General features: G+C 35.6%; 1 protein-coding gene across 1 annotated transcript in view; it reads left to right on the top strand.

Annotated features, from left to right (window-relative positions):
- The window catches only part of LOC134538561 (epimerase family protein SDR39U1), a 116016-nt gene extending 95097 nt beyond the window's left edge, over positions 1-20919 (top strand). The window contains exons 5-6 of the mRNA XM_063379987.1: positions 13164-13354; positions 20596-20919. Coding sequence (XP_063236057.1) covers positions 13164-13354; positions 20596-20817 — 413 coding nt within the window. The 3' untranslated portion in view covers positions 20818-20919. The remainder of the gene's footprint in view (positions 1-13163; positions 13355-20595) is intronic.
- The last annotated feature ends 2198 nt before the right edge of the window (positions 20920-23117 follow it).

Below are 23117 nucleotides of genomic sequence, written 5' to 3'. Positions count from 1 at the left end.
AATAATGTAGTTGCTTTCTGAGCCAGGCCATGTCGCCTAGATTTTTTTAGTTTTTCTTCGTAGCTGCCCAAATAGTTAAGTTTAACTTTAGTTTTTTTTTGGTTTTCGGCATAATTATTTCTTCTATGGCTACCGCGAGCTCCCGCGACGCGCTTCCCCGGATCACCCCCAGGGACAGCCACTATCTACTTCACCCTGCCAGCTAAGGTAAGCTGCACTTCGTCCCACACAAACCTGTTAGGTTGCCTTTTTTTTTGGGCTTAACTTTGCCCGGCATAAACTGCCTGCTAACCAAGCTAATCCAGGTGGATTATTGGTTATAGGCAGGGTTCCAGAATCCCAGAGGGTTCCAGAATCCCAGAGTACTCAAGAATTCCAGAGTGCTTCAAGGACCCCAGACCAGTTCAAGATGGCGGCCCAGTTCCGGCGCCACATTTTGCACCTCAAAATGTAACTCGTGAGCCTCTATAACGGAGTCTCCCTCCATCTTTCGGCACCCCTCAAAAAGAAGTGAAGAACAGCTTTATAACTCCGCCAGTTTTAGGACGTTTTCCTTATTATTATAAAATATTGTATTTTAAACACATATATTTGTTTTATGAGCCTGCGAGCTCAATGTTCCTAAACAGCTGAACTTAGTATAGCAGGAAATTGTGTTCCTCCCCCCCCCCCCCCCCAGCCCCCCTCCTTTTTTTTATATATTTTATTCGTTAGTGTACTCAATGTAATGTATCAAAAATAAGAATCTGACTTTGTTACCAGTTTTGTTTGTAATGGCTGTAATGGCGTAAGATATTTTCAAATGTAAGAAACCGGCAATGAAAAGATACCAAACTACTAATCAACAGTAAAAGCCTCTAATGAAACCAAACCATACGATTGTTTTCATTTGCTGCTACTTGAAACCACAATCCACGTAACCTTTCCTTCTGTCAGGGAGGTTAATTTTAAATTGTGTTTGTAAGTGGGCTGTGCCCCTCTGGCAAGTCCTTTTAGATAATTAGCCTGACGCTTCCACTGGACAATTATTATTAATAATTATGGTTTTATCCTGAGCACAGCACCACGATTACAGTAGAAAGAAAGGATGCAGGGATAAAGCTGATAAGCTAATATTTTGATAGAAGTATCAGTTTCACATCCAGATTTTAATTTTCAGGCAACATCCTGTACAGTATAGCCCAAATGCCCCTAAACCATTTAATATCACATCCTATCACAAAATTTGGGTTATTACAATTTTTTTAAGGTAGAAAGAAAGTATGTAGGGATAAAGCTGATATGCTAATATGTTAAATGAAGTGTAAGCTTCAAACCCAGAATTTAATTTTTGAGCAACACTCCGTACAGCACTACCCAAATGCCCCTAAAACATTTGACATCACATTATCACGAAATTTGGGTTATTAATATTTTTTTTTGAAATAAAAATAAGGAATGAAGGGATAGAGCTGATAATCTAATATGTTGAAAGAAGTGTCAGTTTCACACCCAGAGTTTTATTTTCGACCAACACACCGTACTTAGTTGCCCAAATGCCCCTAAAACATTTAACATCACATAATCACGAAATTTGGGTTATTACAATTATTTTTAGTTAGAAAGAAAGTATGTAGGGATAAAGCTGATAAGCTAATATTTTGATAGATTTCACATCCAGATATTAATTTTCGAGCAACACCCCGTACAGTAGTGCCCATATGCCCCTAAACCATTTAACATCACATAATCAGGAAATTTAGGTTATTACAATTGTTTTAAGGTAGAAAGAGAGTATGAAGGGAATGCTAATATGTTGAATGAAGTGTCAGTTTCACATCCAAATTTTAATTTTCATGCAACACCCCGTACAGTATAGGCCAAATGCCCCTAAACCATTTACATCACATAATCAGGAAATTTAGGTTATTACAATTTTTTTAAGGTAGAAATAAAGTATGAAGGGATACAGCTGATATGCTAATATGTTGAATGAAGTGTCAGTTTCACATCCAGATTTTAATTAAGCTGAGACTTAATTCAACATATTAGCATATCAGCTTTATCCCTTCATTCTTTCTTTCTACCTTAAAATAATTGTAATAACCCAAATTTCGTGATTATGTGATGTTAAATGGTTTAGGGGCATTTGGGCAGTCCTGTATGGGGTGTTGCTCAAAAATTAAAATCTGGGTGTGAAACTGACACTTCATTCAACATATTAGCATATCAGCTGTATTCCTTCATACTTTCTTTCTACCTTAAAATAATTGTAATAAACCAAATTTTGTTATTATGTGATGTTAAATGTTTTAGGGGCATTTGGGCAGTGCTGTACGGGGTGTTGATCGAAAATTAAAATCTGGGTTTGAAGCTTACACTTCATTTAACATATTAGCATATCAGCTGTATCCCTTCATACTTTCTTTCTACCTTAAAATAATTGTAATAAACCAAATTTCGTTATTATGTGATGTTAAATGTTTTAGGGGCATTTGGGCAGTGCTGTACGGGATGTTGCTCAAAAATTAAAATCTGGGTATGAAACTTACACTTCTTTCAACATTTCAGCATATCATCTTTATCCCTTCATTCTTTCTTTGTACCTTAAGAAAATTAAAATAACCCAAATTTCGTGATTATGTGATGTTAAATGGTTTAGGGGCATTTGGGCAGTCCTGTATGGGGTGTTGCTCAAAAATTAAAATCTGGGTATGAAACTTACACTTCTTTCAACATTTCAGCATATCATCTTTATCCCTTCATTCTTTCCTTGTACCTTAAAAAAATTAAATAACCCAAATTTCGTGATTATGTGATGTTAAATGGTTTAGGGGCATTTGGGCAGTCCTGTACGGGGTGTTGCTCGAAAATTAAAATCTGGGTGTGAAACTGACACTTCATTCAACATATTTGCATATCAGCTGTATCCCTTCATTCTTTCTTTTTATTTCAAAAAAATATTAATAACCCAAATTTCGTGATTATGTGATGTTAAATGATTTAGGGGCATTTGGGTAGTGCTGTACAGGGTGTTGCTCGAAAATTAAAATCTGGGTGTGAAACTGACACTTCATTCAACATATTAGCATATCAGCTGTATCCCTTCATTCTTTCTTTTTATTTCAAAAAAATATTAATAACCCAAATTTCGTGATTATGTGATGTTAAATGATTTAGGGGCATTTGGGTAGTGCTGTACGGAGTGTTGCTCGAAAATTAAAATCTGGGTGTGAAACTGACACTTCACTCAACATATTAGCATATCAGCTTTATCCATACATACTTTCTTTCTACCTTAAAAAAATTGTAATAACCCAATTTTCGTGATTATGTGATGTTAAATGTTTTTGGAGTATTTGGGTAGTGCTGTACGGGGTGTTGCTTAAAAATTAAAATCTGGGTGTGGAACTGACACTTCACTCAACATATTAGCATATCAGCTTTATCCATACATACTTTCTTTCTACCTTAAAAAAATTGTAATAACCCAATTTTTGTGATTATGTGATGTTAAATGTTTTTGGAGTATTTGGGTAGTGCTGTACGGGGTGTTGCTCAAAAATTAAAATCTGGGTGTGATGCTGACACTTCACTCAACATATTAGCATATCAGCTTTATCCATACATACTATCTTTGTACCTTAAAAAAATTGTTATATCTCAAATTTCGTGAATTTGTGATGTTAATTGGTTTAGGGGCTTTTGGCTATTGCTGTACGGGGTGTGTTCACCATAATCTAAATTTTTTGTGATTAGATATGATGTTAAATATTTATGAAAATTTAATTCCGTAAATTCTTAAATTATTTTTGGACAATCTGTGTTTAAGCTACACCCACTGCTGCGGCAGCCTGTACTTAAGCTCCGCCCTCTGTTGTGCTCTTCAGCGGGCTTTGAATTTGGAGTGGAGGAAACCCCCGCCCACTGCTGCGGCATCCTGTATTTTAGCTCCGCCCACTGGCGCTTGGTAGTTGGAGTGGGGGAATGGAGGGGAAGCAGAATAAATCTGGGATAAAGCCAACTTCACCTCAGTAAGCGCTAGGGGCGACGAAAGTAGACACAGAACGAACATTTAACGAACATTTTATGGAATCTATGCTGAAGACGCTAAACTTGTGTTATTTTTGGATGTACTTTATGGAACAATGGAACGTAAATCTGTGGTTATAGTATTCCAATAAAGGAAAGGCTACCAGCAAACTGAAATGCATGGTGATATTAATACGCTTCGTAATTTTTTTTTTTTAAATTGGTGAGATTTATGGAAATTCTGATATCACCAATTATGTAGCTCAATAAAAATTATTCAGAAACGTCTCGGTATAGTAAGCTCTTAAATTCTACATGAGATAATTCGGCACATTTTGTAATCCGGCACCTATCTAGACGCCTACGCTCGTATGTTTCAAGGTGATGCGGGTGTTCTAAATGCCATCAAAAATAAATAAAATAGTACGAAAATTTATCGAACATACATTTTTAACACCTAACAACTAATAATTGTTGGGGTTGTATGTTCCTAGTTTTACTTTCTTTACGGCCCAACAAGTTAATAAATTTAAAAATAGAATTTTCGTTGGTTTACAACAACTCTGTTAAACACTACATGTGCCACCGCCCGCCTATAATGAAGGTCCGCGCGACATCGCCACACAATGCTTTCTTTAAAGAATAGACCCTGTTATTTTGTCTATCGTGCTCTTTGTTGATGGGAAAGAAGCAGATAGCGTTTCCATAACTCTGCATTTTTCACGGGAATTTAGGGCAAGAAACGAACATCTATTCCCAGAAGCTTGGACAGCACGTGTGAGTTTAAAGTGAGGGGTAGAGACCCCTACATTTATAACCTTATCTTCCAAACCGAAGTAGTTTATTGCTGCTGTCGCCCCTAGTGCTGGTATCTGTAACGATTCACATGAAACTATAAACAACCACAGTGTGGAGTTCAGGCATTCTAGCTGTACAAATATATTTTTTCCTGACATTTTAAAGACAAAAAGGAGATTCGAAATGAGTTCCTGAACGATCAGTGGTAGACATTCTTTGTAGAAGTCAGAGAAGTGCTGTGGTGCAAACAGATAAAAGCCAACACCAAGCATAGCTCCCTCAGCCTATTCAACACACGTGTGCCATGCTGCGAGATAAGAAACCTGTAAAAACATTCAGTAACAATTTAGTGCAGCTAAATGATATGGAAAAAAAGGTATAATTACAGTGTTCAAAAATCCATGTCAAGAAGACTAACAAAAAACTTTAATATAATAAATTACAATATAATCGAAAATCTACGTAAGCGATTATAAACTAAAATGTGTCAACATATGCAAAAAATATATCACGAGGTACCACAAGTATATGGGTGGATGCCAACTTGTAAAATTACTAAACGCTATAACTTTTAATATAATACTACACAAATAAAGACATTTAGAATGTAAGGTACAACTTGAGCACCTATGAATGGTATAGGGTCAGTTGGGGTAATTATGAACACGGGGTAATTGTGAACAAGCGCTACTAGCGCTCATGTGACAGTGCCTGATACTAAAAGGAAGTTGAAATCAAATGTTTACATTCCTGTTTACTGAATTATAACATTCCCACCATTTTTTCTTTGAGGTTAACTGCATGGTTTGTGTATTTAAAATATCTTACAGTTTAAAGTGATAAACAGTTTTTTAGTGTGTGTGTATATCCTATGTTTCCATTATATTAAAACAAGGTAAGTCTTTGTTTTAGTAAATATTTGACAATATATGTTTACTTTAACAGAATATCAATAATATTTTGCTCCAACACATTTTCAAGGACCTGCAGAACCATGTTCATAATTACCCCATACTTTTCATCATACGGGGTAATTATGAACAGTTTGTTTTTGTGTTTTTTTGCATAGTAGGCCATATTATTTAGACATTACTGCTTGCAAAATTTAAATTTTGAGCATTACCTATTAATTTACAGAGGTTTTAACTCTAATAAACATGGTAGCATCAAAAGTATAACCTCACATTACATAACATAGAATAGGTAATAAGCAAAAAAACGAGTTAAATGTCCGATTCAAAGATGGTAAGCCAGGTGAAGACTGGTACTATGGGTTTATGAAGCGACATCCTAACATTTCGCTAAAAAAACCCAGAACACTTGCAAAAAGCACGGAAGAATGCAAGGGATCCGTTTGTTGTTTACCATTTTTTTGAGACGGTTAAGGATGCTTATGCAAAAAAAAAAACTCTGTAGAAGATGATTCAGGAAGCTTCATTTTTAATGCAGATGAAAGTGCGTTTCCTAACGACCCATCCCACATGAGAGGAATAGGGGAAAATGGGAAACCTCTCAGCAGGCGATGGTTCTGGAAGGGATAATACTACAGTACTTGCATGCGTTTCTGCTAATGGTGAGGTTCTACCCTCTCTCATAGTATACAAGGGACAAGCTGTTCAACAACGGTGGATATCACCACAACCATATCCTGGAACTATGTATGTTGCAACCACTAACGGGTGGATGGAAGAGATCTCGTTTTATGAATGGTTCACTAAGATGTTCATCACCTTTGTAAATGAAATACGTAAAAAGAAAGACATGGCACATAAAACTGCTTTTCTTTTTTATGATGGTCATGCAAGCCATATAAGCATTCGCATTATCGAGCAGGCAATCATCAACAATGTGGAGCTGATAAAATTTCCCAGCCACCTTACAGATCGTCTTCAACCACTAGATAAGTGCATATTTGGTCCAGTTAAGACTGAATGGGACAATTTTTTAGTTGTCCATGGTAAAACCAAGATGGGAAGTGGTCCTTCTCGTCTGAAAAAATCTGAGTTCGCGACATTACTGGGGAACGTTTGGGCAAAGATGAAAATGGACAACATTGTCAAAGGCTTTCAGTCAACTGGGCTGTTTCCTTTTGATAAAACAAAACTACCAGAATATTTTTTTGATCCACGAGACCTGTCCCGATACAAACAATTTATTTTAGTGGAGAATGACAAATTCACCATCACTAAAAGCCACGTGAAAGCTATTCTGCCGTGTCCAAAATACAAAAAAGCAGGAAGAAAATCTGTGTACAAGTTTAGTGGCAGTGTTAATGTGAAAGAGAAGTAAAAATTAGAAAATTTTGATTCATTCTGCATATTTTCAGTAATTTGCTTCTTGATTATAATAAAATATGTTAATGAAATAAACATCCAATGTTGTCCCATTGACACGTTATGGTTGTTGTAGTAGAATATAATAATTTCCTGATAAAAAAAACTCAAAAAGTAATCTTTGGATCATTGTGAAGTTCGTATTGGGGTAAATAAGAACAACGTAATTATCCTCTTGAATGATATCTGCAACTTATCCCTGCCAAATGTTTTTGTGTGAACTTAATGATTTTTATAGTCTACCATCCGTACACAGAGATAGATGTTCATAATTACCCCATAGTCTCCGGGGTGATTATGAACAAGCATTTTAGTTACTTTATAATTAATCCACAGCACTAATAACCAATTTTAATTGAGGTTTTGGAGTAAAACAATAGATTTATGGAGGTTCTAAAAGGTTTTGCATGGTTCATATGCTCCTAAAAGCCATCAGTAATTGAAACTAGTAAAATTTGTTCACAATTACTCCAACTGACCCTACAATATATTCCAAAAAAAAAAAAAATATTGTAAATACATGGTACCCAAATTAACGAACATACTATACGCTATATCTTTTTATATATTGCAGCTAAAATTCTGAAATATTGCCTGTGATCAGAACGAATTTAGCACTAATTCGTAACATAAATATTTTCAAAAATATTGATATTTTTAATGGTTGGTCGCCAACTTGGCAGACATAGTATACACAATAAATTTTAATGTAATGCAGCACAAATTATGAAATTTAAACTATGATCAGCACTAATTGAGCACTAATTTTTGGCATATAATTTTTTCCAAAAAATTGATATTTTAAATGGGTGGTCCTCAACTTGACGAATGTACTATACCCCATAACTTTATTATGTAATGCAGCACAAATTATGAAATTTTGGCTATTATCAGCACTAATTGAGCAATAATTTGAAGCATAGAGTGTTCTCAAAAAAATTGATATTTTTAATGGGTAGTTGCCAACTTGTCGAACATACTATATGCTATAACTTTTTATAAAATGTAGCACAAATAAAGAAATTTTGGCAATGATCAGCACTAATTGAGCACTAATTTGTTACATAGAATTTTTTCTAATAAATTTATGTTTTTAAGGTGGGTGGACGCCAACTTGACGGATATACTATACGCAAAACCTTTGTATTTAATGCAACACAAATTATGAAATTTTGGCTGTGATTAGCAGTAATTGAGCACTAATTCTTGGCATAGAAATTTTCCCAAAAAAAAAAAAAATATTATTAATGGGTGGTCACCAACTTGACGAATATAATATATGCTATAACATTTTATGTAATGCAGCACAAATTATGAAATTTTGGCTTTGATCAGCACTAATTGAGCACTAGTTTGTGGCATAGAATGTTTTTAAAAAAATTGATAATTTAATGGGTGGTCGCCAATTTGTCGAATAAACTATATGCTATAACTTTTTATGTAACACATCAAAAATTCTCTTTTTTACATCACAAATTAGCACAAATTGAGCACTAATTTAGACAAATTTTGAACTTTTAATTCCAATGTGTGGTCGCCAACTTGACTCATGTACAAAGAGAATTAAGGGCTATAACTTTTAGGTTTACTTGTTTACAAATCGCAAAATTTTGGTGAATGGCAGCACAAATTGAGCACTAATTCGTGACATGAAGTTCATTCAAAAAAATTGATTTTTCCTTGGGTGGTTCCAACTTGACGAACATACTATACACAATTATTTTTTATGTAATGCAGCACAAATTATGAAATTTTGGATGTGATAAGCTCTAATTGAGCAGTAATTCGTAATATAGAATTTTTTTAAAAAATGAAATTTTTAATGGGTGGTACCCAAATTGACGAACGTACTATACGCTATAACGTTTTATATAATGCAGCTGAAAAAATGAAATTTTGGCTATTATCAGCACTGATTGAGCACAAATTCGTGGCATAGAGTGTTTTCAAAAAAATTGATATTTTTAATGGGTGGTCGCCAATTTGACGAACATACTATAGACTATAACTTTTTATGTAATTCAGCACAAATTCTCTTTTTTACGGCACAAATTGAGCACTAATTGAGAACTAATTTTTGACAAATTTTTAACTTTTAATTCCAATGTGTGGTCGCCAACTTGACACATATACAAAACGAATTAAGGGCTATAACTTTTAGGTTTACTTTGCACAAATCTCAAAATTTTGGCATCTGGCAGAACAAATTGAGCACTAATTTGTGACATGAAGTTCATTCCAAAAAATTGATATTTTCCTTGTTTGGTCTCCAACTTGACGTCAAGTTGGTGACCAACTTACTATATGCTATAACTTTTTACGTAATGCAGCACAAATTCTGATTTCTACGGCACAAATTAGCACAAATTACCACAAATAGAGCACTAATTTGTGACATATTTTGACCTTGAAATTCAAATGTGTGGTCGCCGGCTGTCAATTTGCTTCAAACATATCAAGGGCTATAACGTTTTAGTTTACGTTGCGATAAGCTCGAAATTTTGGCTTCTGGAAGCACAAATTGAGCTCTAATTTGCGACATAAAATTCATTCCAAGTTGGCGACCAACTTACTACATGCTATAACTTTTTACGTAATGCAGCACAAATTCTGATTTCTACGGCACAAATTAGCACAAATTACCACAAATAGAGCACTAATTTGTGACAAATTTTGACCTTGAAATTCCAATGTGTGGTCGCCAGCTGTCAATTCGTTTCAAACAGATCAAGGGCTATAACTTTTTAGTTTACGTTGCGATAAGCTCGAAATTTTGGCTTCTGGCAGCACAAATTGAGCACTAATTCGTGACATAAAATTCATTCCAAAAAATAGATATTTTCCTTGTTTGGTCTCCAACTTGACGTCAAGTTGGCGACCAACTTACTATATGCTATAACTTTTTACGTAATGCAGCACAAATTAGCACAAATTGAGCACTGATTTGTGACAAATTTTGACCTTGAAATATCAATGTGTGGTCGCCAACTTGACACACGTTTCCTGCCTGCCTGCCTCCCTCCTTCCCACCTCGTACCAGTTGTGACCATACAGCGCTTCATTATCTTCCATCTACAGAGCAGAGTTTAAGTATTTTCCTGGCGCATCACCACACTTCAATTTAAATTATTATTTGTTTCATAAGTAATTACTTAACAGGTACCACATAATATTAGTAAAATTTATTTATGGGAAAAAATTTTTTAGGAAAAAAAATTTTAATTTTTTTTTTTTTTGTAATTTGTTGCAATAATTGTGGTGCGCGCTATTCATGAGTAAATACGGTATAACCAAAAATTGTTTTGCTAAGCAGAAGGGAAAAAAAAGGGGGGGGGGAGAATAAGAGGTCATTCTCAATTTGACTTTACTTCTTACCTCCATGTTTAAAACACAAGAAAGTCACTGTTTAGGTGAGTTTTCAATAAAACCAACCCTTAAACCAAAAATTAAGGTGGTGCGCAAGTAGTATTGGATAATTACCAGTAAGTATTTTATGCCAGTTCCTCTTTTCTATGGTTCGAAAAATAATGGTGGCATGCAAGTTGAGAGGGAAAGATAGAGACAGATAGTGATGGAGTGAGATAGAGAGGGATAGAGATAGATGGAGAAAGTGATAGAGAAATATAGTGTGATGGAGAGATATAGGTGTATGTATATATGTGTGTATAAACAGAGAGGTATAGGGATAGAGATATATGGAGTGATGTATACATGAAGAGAAATTTAAATAAACAATATATATACAGAGAGATAAAATAAAGGGTTACAGATGTAGAGGTAGAGATAATTATACAACTGTGTGTGTGTGTGTGTGTGTGTGTATATATATATATATATATATATAGACACACACACACAGAGAGAGAGAGAGAGAGAGAGAGAGAGAGAGAGAGAGAGAGAGAGAAAATATGAATATACATATAGATATCTAGAGAGATTGAGAGAGTTGGAGTGATGCGGAGAGATGAATAGAAAGAGATATTAAGATATTCAGAAATATATAGATATATAGTGTTACAGAGAGATAGAGAGATGCTTTGTGTGAACAAACTTAAAAAAAAAAAATACTACAAAAAATAATTAAAGAGGCATTATTGCAACACATGCTGGACATTAGCCAGTTTTAAATAAAATGGAAACAGTGTTACCAGTATATGGTGTAGGGAAACATTTTATAGTATGTTCTGCACCTTAAGGATGCTTGTTGAAGTGTGTTTTTATAATAATGTGTATTGTAATATGTACCTATATGTGTTAGCTTGATGAGACAGGGAAAATAGGAATCATTCAGGGAAATTGGTTGAAGTAAGAATGTGGGAAACATTTGAAAGTAAAATGCCATGCTCCAGTTTGCCATCATCCAAACTGTGAAACTAAAATTTTTTTTCTGATATTTTTTTAAATTCATAGTTATACAAACAATAAAATAGTTTATGCAAGGTTTTGTTTAAAAAAAAGTTATGGGGATGGTGAAAGTCTTTTCTTTAAGAAAATTGCAACATACACTGGTAAATTATTTTTAAAATATTAGTCAAGAAAATTTGAAATTTTGGTCAGGGAAATTTTATTACAGATTTTTGTGGTCACCCTGAAAGTTTGTTTGTGAGTATCTTAAAGGATTGTTTTTTTTTATAATTACGGTTTTTGTTGCAACTATCTCATCGTCTCAGCCCACTATGTTTTTCTGTGCTGTCTTGGAATGTAACATTTGAAATCAGCTAATATTAACTTGCTTTCCATTTGTTTATGTTGTATATCCATTACATTATTTTTAATTAAATAAAACAATCTTTAAAGTAAAAATTAGGTAAGACGTGCATTATCAATTTTTTTTAAATAATATGAATTCTACTCAGGATGTTAGAAAGATGATCTTTGGGTCTTTATATTTTAATTATTTTTAAATTGTTTTATTTCAAATTTATTGACTTTTCTGTGAATAATGTACTATCACACATTTCAGTGTTATTTTATTTGTATCGCAATTCACTATAAAATCTGGCTCCTGTGCATGAGGTGTTCACATAGAGCACAATTATTTTGTTGGGAATCTCTCTCATTTGAATAACATCAAATTGTTATTGTAAAAGAGGGGGGGGGGGGGGGGGGGGTGGTGAAATAAATTTTAGATGGTATTTGCATGAATTGTTTTTGCTCAAAGATGAAGCCATTTGCAATTCCAAATATTTTGATACAGTTTGCAATAAATTCCGTGCTAAAATTTTTGGTTTGACATGGCATACGACTTAGCTTTGGCTACTTGTTGAAGTTAACACATGTGTTCTGGTGTGAATATCATGACAGTTTTATTGGCCCACGTGGAATTGTAAGTTGTTTCATCGCTGTGCTTACAGACTAGATCGAGCCATTTAGCAAATATGTGGTTGCAATAAGGTATAGAAGGTCTGGGAGATATTGTTTATGCCATGACATATTAAAACATTGGGACAAATAGTTTGAAATTAAAGTTATAGCAAAATGATGGCAGGGCCTAATACCCCTTAAGTTTGTGTGATTTATGCCCTGTTTAAAATAATTGTTATACAGGTATTTTTAGTGTGGGTTACCTGTGTATTTAGTAGTACAGAAATAAAAAAAAAACCTCAGATGACCCAGGTTTGATTCTTAGTGTGTTCAATCCCGATTTTGGCTGGAAGGAAATAATTTCTCTGTAACCTTGCATGACTAAGTTGATTAAAAGGGGGAGTTGTTGTTATCATGATAAGAGGGGAAGACATGTGTTGTGGACCCCATGGATATCTCTACCCTGGCTACAGCCCTGCCCGCTAGCACTTTGGAAAATGTGGAGAGAAATGATAACAAGAAGTTGCTGATCGCAATGCAGCACAGCACCACACCTGTTATTTTTATTACTGTTTTTATTTTTTCACGTGATTAAACTGTGTGTGTTTGACACACGGCAAACTGGAGGATCCCAGCTGCAACATCAAACGTGTTCTTTCTGCAACAGCAAAAAGACGGATTAAAAAAAAAAATCTGAATGAATGTTTGTGTTGGCAGGTGTTGTGCTGGGGAAATATGGAGGCATGATCAGGCAGCTGTATGTACCTTTCTACATGGGACTGGGCGGACCGATCGCCTCGGGCAAGCAGTTCCTGCCGTGGATTCACATAGACGACATGGCAAATCTTCTAGCGTTTGCCATAGAAAATGATAAAGTACAAGGTGTCTTGAACGGCGTTGCACCACAGGTAAAAGTGATTTATATTGGTGTACATGCCTGATAGGTAGAGACCTGAAAAAAAGAGGAGGTTACTTTTCTTAAAAGCTGTTATTTTTTTTACAAAACTTGCAGCTAAAAGGTGAGGTTATTTTAGTTTATGAATACTTCTGATTGATGACAGTCAAGAAAACCTTATGCTTATACATAACTTCACAGATATTATTTTTTTTTAAATGTTTATCTTACTGCATTTAATACTTAAGGAGCAAAGAAATTCTGTCAGAGGTAAATTAAAAGTCATCAAAACAAAAGGAGTGTGCCAAGCTTCTGAAAGTCTAAGACAAATTGAAGTCTAATTTGTCTTCAGGAGGGAAAGAAAGAAAAAAACTTTAAAGGTTTCAAAGATTTTTTATTAAAGCAGTTTGGGGAATAAATAACACCAGCGGTGTCGGTTTACTTCAGTTTTTACCTTTCACCGTTAAGAGAACCACCCAGTTAAAAATGGATGAGAACTGTCAGTATGTTTAGATTATACCCAACACGGACCAGATGCTTGCCTGCCCACATTCCCTTGTGAAAAGACTGTAGGGGCAATTTTTATCTTTGAACAGCTCAGGCAATTATTTATTCTGCGTAATTGACAAGAAAAGGATCAACTCATGTCCCTCAGTGACAAAAATAAAAGAGTCTGCATCTTTCACACAAGCAAGCCATTATTAAAAGGAAAACCACTTTCAAACCCTTTGCTATGTGTACTTTGTTCAAGATGAGGCGAGACATTGTTTTTTCAGGTCTTACTTAGCCTTGGGTAACTGAATGTTATGTGAAATCAACAAAATAAAAATTTATACATGATTAGTAAGTATGGTGACAATATTGAGGTGTCAAAAGTCTGAATGTTTGCTGAAGTACAGGTCAAAAGTCTTAACCTTATCATTAGGGACAATGGAAAATGGTGATTTCAGTGAATAAAACGAGTTATTTCGCTGTGAGATTTCTGTGAAACAAATTGTTTCGTTAAAGAAAATATATATTCAAATTTTATCATAATTTTACATGTATATATTTATTTGAGAATAATTATGTCAAAATTTATCAAGAACAATTGTTTTAAGTACAACTAACACCTTACAGTTAAATTTGGCATACTGCGTTTGCATTGCTACAGAATTAAAATTTGCAAGATTTCTAAACTAGTCAGAAACTGATCTGAAACACATGCTTAATTAGGTGAAGATTAGTAACTCAAGTTTATTGCGACCACTATCTCAGAAAATCAGTTTTTATTTACCTGCTGCAAACTAGTCCCTCCAAAAACACACTGCTAGCATTATCTACGTGTTTTCTGCCATCAAAGATGTGCATTTGTTACTCATTATATTGCTGTACATAGAGAAGGCACGTTCACTGTCAACATTGGACACAGCAGCCAGACACTTAACTGCACTGTTGGAGAATTCTTGGAAAGTCATTCTTCAGTGACAGCAAAACTCGTAGCATGTCAACTTTCCCAATTCAGTCTTCAGAACTGCTTGTTTTGTTGCTATGTAGCCTTCCAATAACTGTTGAAATGTCAGATCTCGGAGTAAAGGCACAGCTTGAACTCGATCCTGTAAGTTAACTGCATCAATTTCTGGACCTGTTGAAATGATTTCTCATGTATTGAACAAGAAGCCAATGTTCTCCAGTAATGATTTTCCAGGATTACCTTGCATCAAAGATGACAGTTTCAGAACAGATTTCGGGCCAGTCACAGCAAGTTTTGCTCCTGTTGCACCTTTTAGACATGCAGCAGAATTCAACAATTTTGCTCTCTCTCTCCAGCAAAACACCAGTCACTGACAAGCTGAACAGTTTTTCTCACAGTTTGTGGGCATAAGGATGTGATGTACCTTCCAGACATTCCAACAAATTGACAATTTTTTTGCAATACTATACCACAAATTTCGCTTCGCGTTGCAAAACTAAAACCTCATCGGTGCTCTATTTATTTTAAATACTCTGTAGCATCACCTCTATCAAAATCTTGCTGTCTAAAAAATTCAACAAGATGAACTAAGTACTCATCAAGGTAGGACACTGAAGTGAACCACGAGTTCCAGTGTATGAGAACAGGTGATGGGAACAGCTTTGGTTCAACAGAAGATTTTTTGAGGAAATCCAAATAGTGATGTTTCCTCTTCCTGGTGTTCAGGAATGCCATCTTTGCCTTCACTACACATTGGTTTAGCATGGTTAGTTCTTTAGACCAAAATTCCCAACTAAATTTAGTTTGTGTGTTCATGTTCTCACACACTAACACTTTCAACATCTCCACACTTGTTCATATATTTTGCAGAATCTGATACACATGTGCAAACATTTTCGTACTTGACGTAATATTTTATTAATGTCTCCACTACTGCTCATGTTACTGTTACTGAGCACTTTTACTCCAGCAACTAGCAATTTGCAGTCACCACTAGCCAAGAGAACTTTAAACCAAACAACAAAGAAACATTCTCTTCTTTGAATAGTAGTGTCATCACACAGAACAACTACTTGTTGGTCAAAGACTGAAGGTAGGAAGTTTGTAATGTGTGTGCATAAGGATGATCTCCCGAACCTGCAATGAAATGTCACAATTCCATGTACTGGAATTCCAAACCATGTTCATTCTTAACATGTTACAAGTTTATACAAACTTTTAGTTTCGCCTACCGTTCACATAGTCATTCAATTCAGCCTTATGCCTGGATGGTTAAGTTTTTGAAGTGGTTTTTTCACTTAAACAATTTTAGTTTTCTCGTCTTTAGTTTTATTGCTACGAGAGATGTTTTCTTCTAAAGTAACTTGACACTTAGTTCCAGAAACCAATGCTTGGCACCTATCTTTGTTCGCCTTATGAGATTCTCGATATTTCCAATGTTTTTCACACCTGCATTTTCTTTTCCAATCAATGAACATGTTACAAAACTTGCACATCATAATGCCTTTTTCTTTATTGAACACATAAAATCCTTTGCCTTTATATTCTTTTGCACATTAGTTTCAAAAACACACAACATTTAGCATTTGATATGCTTATCAACAGAAAACTACCTCTTATCATGAATAGTCAGTCTTTTTTTTCCTATTATTAATTTTAATAAAAAAAATTGGTTGTCTGTAAAGTCGGTTTACGGACGATAGTTTAACGTGACAACGTCATAACAAAACATTGATGAAATGATTGATCCAGAAGAAAAGGAAATATCATATTCGGCCTGAGACTGAGCCATAATAGGTTTTTGCAACCAAACCATTTAGGCATTAAAAATATTATATTCTTTGAGGAAGAATTTTTTTTTAATTTTTCAATCTTTTGCATGATAAAATCTACCTCTGCATACTTTTATGAATAAAATTTAATAATTTTTTATTGAATTATCACTATTTTGTATGGATACAAAGGAGTGAAATTAAATGTGCAATTGAATTAATAAATTTACTTTTATTTGCATTCATTAATTCAAATATATTTATTACTTTTGAAATGTTGCGTGCATCATATTTATTTTTACAAGTACAAAAAAAAAAGTTTCGCAGCTGCCAGGTTTTGAACTGACAACCTTTAGTTTACGAGATAGGTACACTAACCACACGCCCACGAGGCCATACTAAGGTAATGTAGTTTGAAATGTTATATATATATTTATAAAAACTTTGTTCACGGTAGGGGTATAATATTAACACGATTTTATAACAAATACGCATCCCAAATACACCACACTTATTTATAATGTTACAATATTTTTTAAAACATTGTGCAAAAGATTACGGGTGTAATTTGAATTATTATGTGTAACTGTAAAACACCATTGTTGGTTCAAAACGTATTTGAATTTTCAACATTACTTTTAAATAACCGTACCGATTGTGCTGAAAATCGGTGGACGATCGTTAAATTACATAATATTCATAATTCAAACGACGAAAATATGATTGAAAAGTCAAATCGATGGTTGTTCCAATCGAGTGGAAGAGAGATGCCACGCATACGTACAGTGAGCATGAAGAGAGATGCCACGCATGCGTACAATGAGCAAACAGAACACATCCGTAGTGGGACAGTTTTTCGTGCCTGCAGCCGGCGTTCATCGATTTATTAGACGTTGACACGTCAAAAAACTCATAAATTTTGGATACAATATTGTATAAGCTATGTACAGTTGTTAGGCCAGATGTAAGTTTTTGGACATACGCCATTGCATCTTATGTATGTCCAAAAACTTACATCAAGTCATGCACTCCCATTGCACAAATCTTTCAAAGATAACAGTTGTTAGGCCAATTAATGACAGTTCTGAATAAAAGAACAGTGTAGTTTTTGAGTGATGGCACTTTTTTCAACTGTTTTTAACACCACCCTCCACTTAATTATTATATATTTGGCTTCAAAATTTTAAATTGTAATTTTTATCGCACAATCCTGAACGGCTCTGATATTCTTAATTCAAAATAACATGAAAATCACGCTGTACTTTGGGTGCACTTTGGGTAAACTATAAATATATATATATTCTTGGCCCATGTGGCAAAATGTTCTAATTGAGTAACTTTCTTTCTTCTTACTGTATTGTAAGAAATAACGTATTTATTTTTTTTGCAAAATACATAATTTCCATTAGTTTCTGTACTGTGATAATAACGTTACGAACGCCAGAGACCAGACCGCCTTGCCAGGTTCGGAGTTGGCTGGCAGCCCTGCGCGTATCACGTGGCCGCCACTGACGTAAGGTATGCCACGCGTGCCTGGCCAGATTACAAGGGTCATTGCTACCCCCTCTTCCCCTCTGCCACCAGTACATTGTCCTACCTCGGCGCTGTTATCTGTCGTTGGGCGGCCTTGGGAGTTCTACAGGCCGCTGCCTGAAGTCACGTGAGAAGCGACGCTTTTCTGGACTGTTCGGGCGTCGGGTCGGCGCGGGATGACGCGACTGGCCCCAACTGCACTCGTTGGTTCTGGAAAGGGCGCTGCACACTATTTAAGCCATGATGCCGGCCTCCGTGGAAGTTCCGAGCTAATCCCTAGCGAATGGAAGTGCGACGTCGTCGACGGAGTGCAGCGAGACGGGTGCCACGTGAGCTCACGAGTCCTGCGACGATGAGTGTCGCGAGTTGGGCGACAGAGTTTTTGGCGACTGAATTCTGGAGGGTTTGCGGTGAGAGTTGCGCGGAGGTGTGCCGCCCAGTGAGGAGTGCGGTCTGTAAGAACTTGACAGACACTGGCTTGAGAATAAACATTTTTAAGTGCGAGTAATTGTGAGTAGGCATTTAAAGAAATATTATTTATTATTACTGTAAATATTAGTAATAATAAAACTGTTTAAAACACATAATTGGGCTATCCCTATACAAACCCAGCAGTTCTCCCCACTTATTAAATCATAACAATACATATCAAATATTTAAAAGCACAGAGATTGAATTCAGTTAGTCTGTTTGAGACTGAGAGTGATAACAGGCCATTTACTTAAATTTGATAAAATAATTTTGATAAATGCCCGCACTTGCAATCCCACACAGACTAATTGAATATGATCTTTGGAGGGCGTCCACATAAATCTGTAAAAATTTTTTTTATTTTAATAATTTACCTACTTTGTGATTTTTTCGGAAAAATAACGAAAATACAGCATCAACCATTTCTATAACTAAAACAAAAATTCAAACCAAGCCTTGCATACACCATTTTATAGTCAGTGACACAGGATTAAAACACAATATGAAAAAAAAAATTAATTCACATTTTGGGTGATAGCAGATTGGAGCATTTAAATTTTCCCCTCCAATGAATACCCATCACTGGTTTTAATCCCCATAACTTTTCCAGAATTTCAAATAAATTCCATGACTTTCCCAGAACTAATTCAACTTCCCTGAATTTCCAGAATATGGACATATTTTTAACCACCCTGTTAGCGTGTCAGAAAGCTGTTTGGTCTGACTGTCGTTGTGTCACGCACCCCCTCAGCTGTCACATCTGTCACACTTTAAACCCTGACTGCTGCTTCACCCTCCAGTCTCTTGTTTCACGTGCCCAGCGAGTGATATGACTGGCTGGCATTCTGCTGGAGGAAGGGACACTGGAAAACATAAAAACAAACTATCCAGAATTTGTGTGCGCACTGTTTACGCTATCTTATCTTGAACAGTGCTGAGGTAACTTTCCCTCTTCCGTCAGTTGTTAATGATCGTGAACTAGCAACATACGTCATGATGTCAACAACGTTGTTTGCTCGTGTTACCATATTTATTCCCCAAGCTTGTGACTGCAACAGTACATGATGAACACTGAAGCCATGGATCCACTAGATTTGTAATTATTGCTGCATCCAGCTATGGTTTATGGAAACTTTCCTGTGTTAGATCTGTGAAAAACGAAAGGATAAGGAATTGAGAAGAATGAATAACTTGCCGCTGAGGGGTAGAAATATAATACATAATACAAAGAGGGAGGGGGGGGGTGAATGTGCCTCTCCAGCAGACGGAGATAGACAGCATGGCGACACACTGCAGTATTGTTTAATTTACAATAAGCTGAGACAATACACAAAGACTTAACGTGTGCTCAGAATTCTGCTGAAGACAAATATATGGTTTTTCCCAAATTCGAGGGTGGCCCCTACATGAAACTGATTATCAGGGCATCGTTGAAGCCCAATTAACACAGATTATCGAGAGGTTACTGTACTTTCTTTAGTATCACCTGTTTTTTATCTACTACAGAAAAATTGTTTTACATTTCTGCAAATCAGCAATAAGAAACTATGATAGTTTACATACAACTGTGTTAGGCTGCAGTTACACTATATTTGTATAGCAGTGTGATATTATACTAATACATGTAAATGTTATAATTTTTTGGTTCATGCAAGCTGTAAATACCGAGAGATAGAGATATCACAAGATAGATGTGGAGATAGATAAAGAGAGATATAGATAGAGATATAGTTTTTAATTTTACAATTTCATCTTTTTGAAGTGAAACTTCTTTGGGTGCGATGAGAGTAAAATTTCAGGGCCAAATTTTACGCAACATTTCCCTGAAACATTTTTTTTTAAGTTTGACGCAGAAAGAACAGAGAATAGGTACTTGGCTAAAGAGAGATGGAGAGTGCACTATGCTATATACATTGCTGGGTTCATCACGATAGTGAGTTTTTTCAGGTGTCTACTTATCCATTGTTTTAAATTTCTTTTACTTCTCAGCTTGGCTTTTTGTTTTATCTCGGATGAAATTTGCAGGTTGTCACCAACAAGGAATTCACGGATGCTTTCGCGAAAGCCCTGTGGCGTCCAGCGTTCATTCCTTTGCCAGAGTTCGCAGTGAAGCTGGCGTTCGGCGAAGAGAGAGCAAAAATGATGACGGAAGGCCAGAAAGTGATCCCGAAAAGAACTCTGGAGTACGGTTTTAAATACGAGTACCCAGACATCAACTCTGCTCTTTCTGCAGTTGTTGCGCAGTGAAATAGCAGTGGAAGTTTTTAGTAACACTTTAAGACTGGTTTTTACAAAGTTTTTGTTGTTGTTGTTGTTTGATTTATAGAATAAATTATTTATCATTATAAATGTTGATTTACAGTAAAACCTCACTAAACAAACTCCTTTATAATGAAATCCTTTCCACAATGAAAAATATGCTAGGTCCTTCCAAAACATCATATAACCCTATGTATTTGTACCTCTAAATAACAAAGTATTTTTCCACTATCCCACAAAACAAAAACACTAAAGCAAAAGAAAAAATAAGAAAAGCCTTGAAAAGGTTTATGTAGAAATGTTATAATTTTCCATTTGCTTTGTAAATATTAACCAAAATTAATGTTACTCTTAAACCAATCCCAAACTTTTAAATTACGAGTTACATTTACAGGAAAGTCAGGTTTGCAAACAGATATTGCAGGAAACATCTCACCATTTGATGCTTTTTCCCTTTTTGTTGATGATGATGTTCTCGATCTTATAGTTCGCGAAACTAACAGGCATGCAGATCAAGTTATTGCTAGTACCAGAACTTCACGTCATAGCAGACTCAGTAAGTGGGTCCCCCACATGCAAGGATGAAATGAAGAAGTTTTTGGGATTACTTATGTGGATAGGCTTGAATAAGCGTAGTAGCATTCAGTTGTACTGGTCAACTAAACCTATTTACCAAAACAACCTACTAGCAAACACCATGTCTCGCAACTGGTTTGAACTTCTGTTGCGTGTGATTCATTTCTCAGACAATGAAACTGTTCAACCGACAAACAGGTTATGCAAAATAACCCCACTGATAGATATATTGCATACGAAATTTCAGAAAATCTTTTATCCTGGTGAGAACTTTGTAATTGATGAAACGCTTGTTCCTTGGAGGGATCGGTTAGTGTTTCTTCAATACATCCCCAACAAGGCACACAAATATGGAATAAAACTTTTCAAACTGTGTTCCAGTGAGGGGTACACCTGGAACAGCAAAATATATGCTGGAAAATCCGAGTATTATGATAAGACTGTTGGACTTGCTCGAACAGTTTGTGAAGGATTGTCACAAGTACTGCTGAATGAAGGACGTACATTGTTTGTAGACAACTTATATATGTACTAGCTATGAACTGGCATTGTCATTCTTGTAGAAAAAGACTCACGTAGTTGGTTCAGTGAGACAAAACAAAAAGAACATTCCTAAAGATGTTGTTTTGAAAAATTAGAGAGAGGAGACATTACTGCAAAAGAAGATGAAAATGGCATCGTGGTAATGAAATGGAGAAGTACATGTGATGTGCGATTGCTTTCAACAAAGCATGCCCCAACAATGGTAGAGTGCAGACACATCATTACACCATCAACAAGTAAGAGAGCTAGAAAAATTACATCAAAGCCACTGGTTGTTTGTGATTATAACAAGGGAAAAATTGGTGTTGACATCTCTGATCAGATGTGTTCATATGCAACTACTCTAAGAAAGGGTGTAAAATGGTACAGGAAATTAGGGATAGAGTACCTACTTGGCATTTGCATTGTAGTACAAGACTGCCACACAAAAGCAAGCAAAAATAACTTGGTTCAGAGAAGAAATCACCAAGTTTGTTGGATTTACCCAAATCGGCAGAAAGACCTGAAAATCCAACTTGCCGTAACGTGCATGTTCTCTCAACAAAGGTGGCACAGAACAAGAAGAAAGTGAGGTGGATGTGTGTCAAAATGAACCTTTGATGTGTTTGGAATGTTTTGGTAAACATCACCAAAGATAGTTGTCACCAGGGTTGTTGCTAGGGAGGGGTTTAGGGGTTCGAACCCCCCCCCCCCCCCCTTAAGCCACTATTTTTTTTCTTATCTGAAAGCAGGTTAGCTAAAAGCCTGTGTGTCTGCTATCACCGGCCACTGCACTGGAGGGGAAGAGTAAGCGAGCCCTACAGATTCTCCTTCCCTTCCCCTACCCCTGTCGTGTGCATAAGCTATAAGGTGGTGACGCCGTGACAGGTCCCAAGTTTTCAAATATCTTACACCTATTGTATTTAACCAGCACGGTAATTATAAGCAGATGTTGACTGGGTAACTCTTCAAGCTAAAGCTAATTGTTTCCAGGAATAGGCCAGTTCTGCCGAAACTAGGCATGTGCAAATATTAAATTTTCGTTGCGAATCGAATTGCGAAGCGAATAGTAACTATTTGTGCGAAGTCGAATCAAATGCGAATAGTTGAATTTTTTTATCTCAACTTCCCAAACCCATTAATAAAGTGTCCAATATAAAAAAACTGCAGTTTTAACCTGTTTTATTTAA

The sequence above is a fragment of the Bacillus rossius genome, chromosome 13, assembly GCF_032445375.1.
Source record: "Bacillus rossius redtenbacheri isolate Brsri chromosome 13, Brsri_v3, whole genome shotgun sequence".
NCBI classification, from domain to species: Eukaryota; Metazoa; Arthropoda; class Insecta; order Phasmatodea; family Bacillidae; genus Bacillus; species Bacillus rossius.
Note: the sequence above shows the minus strand (reverse complement) of the source record. Positions and strands in the feature narration are given on the sequence as shown.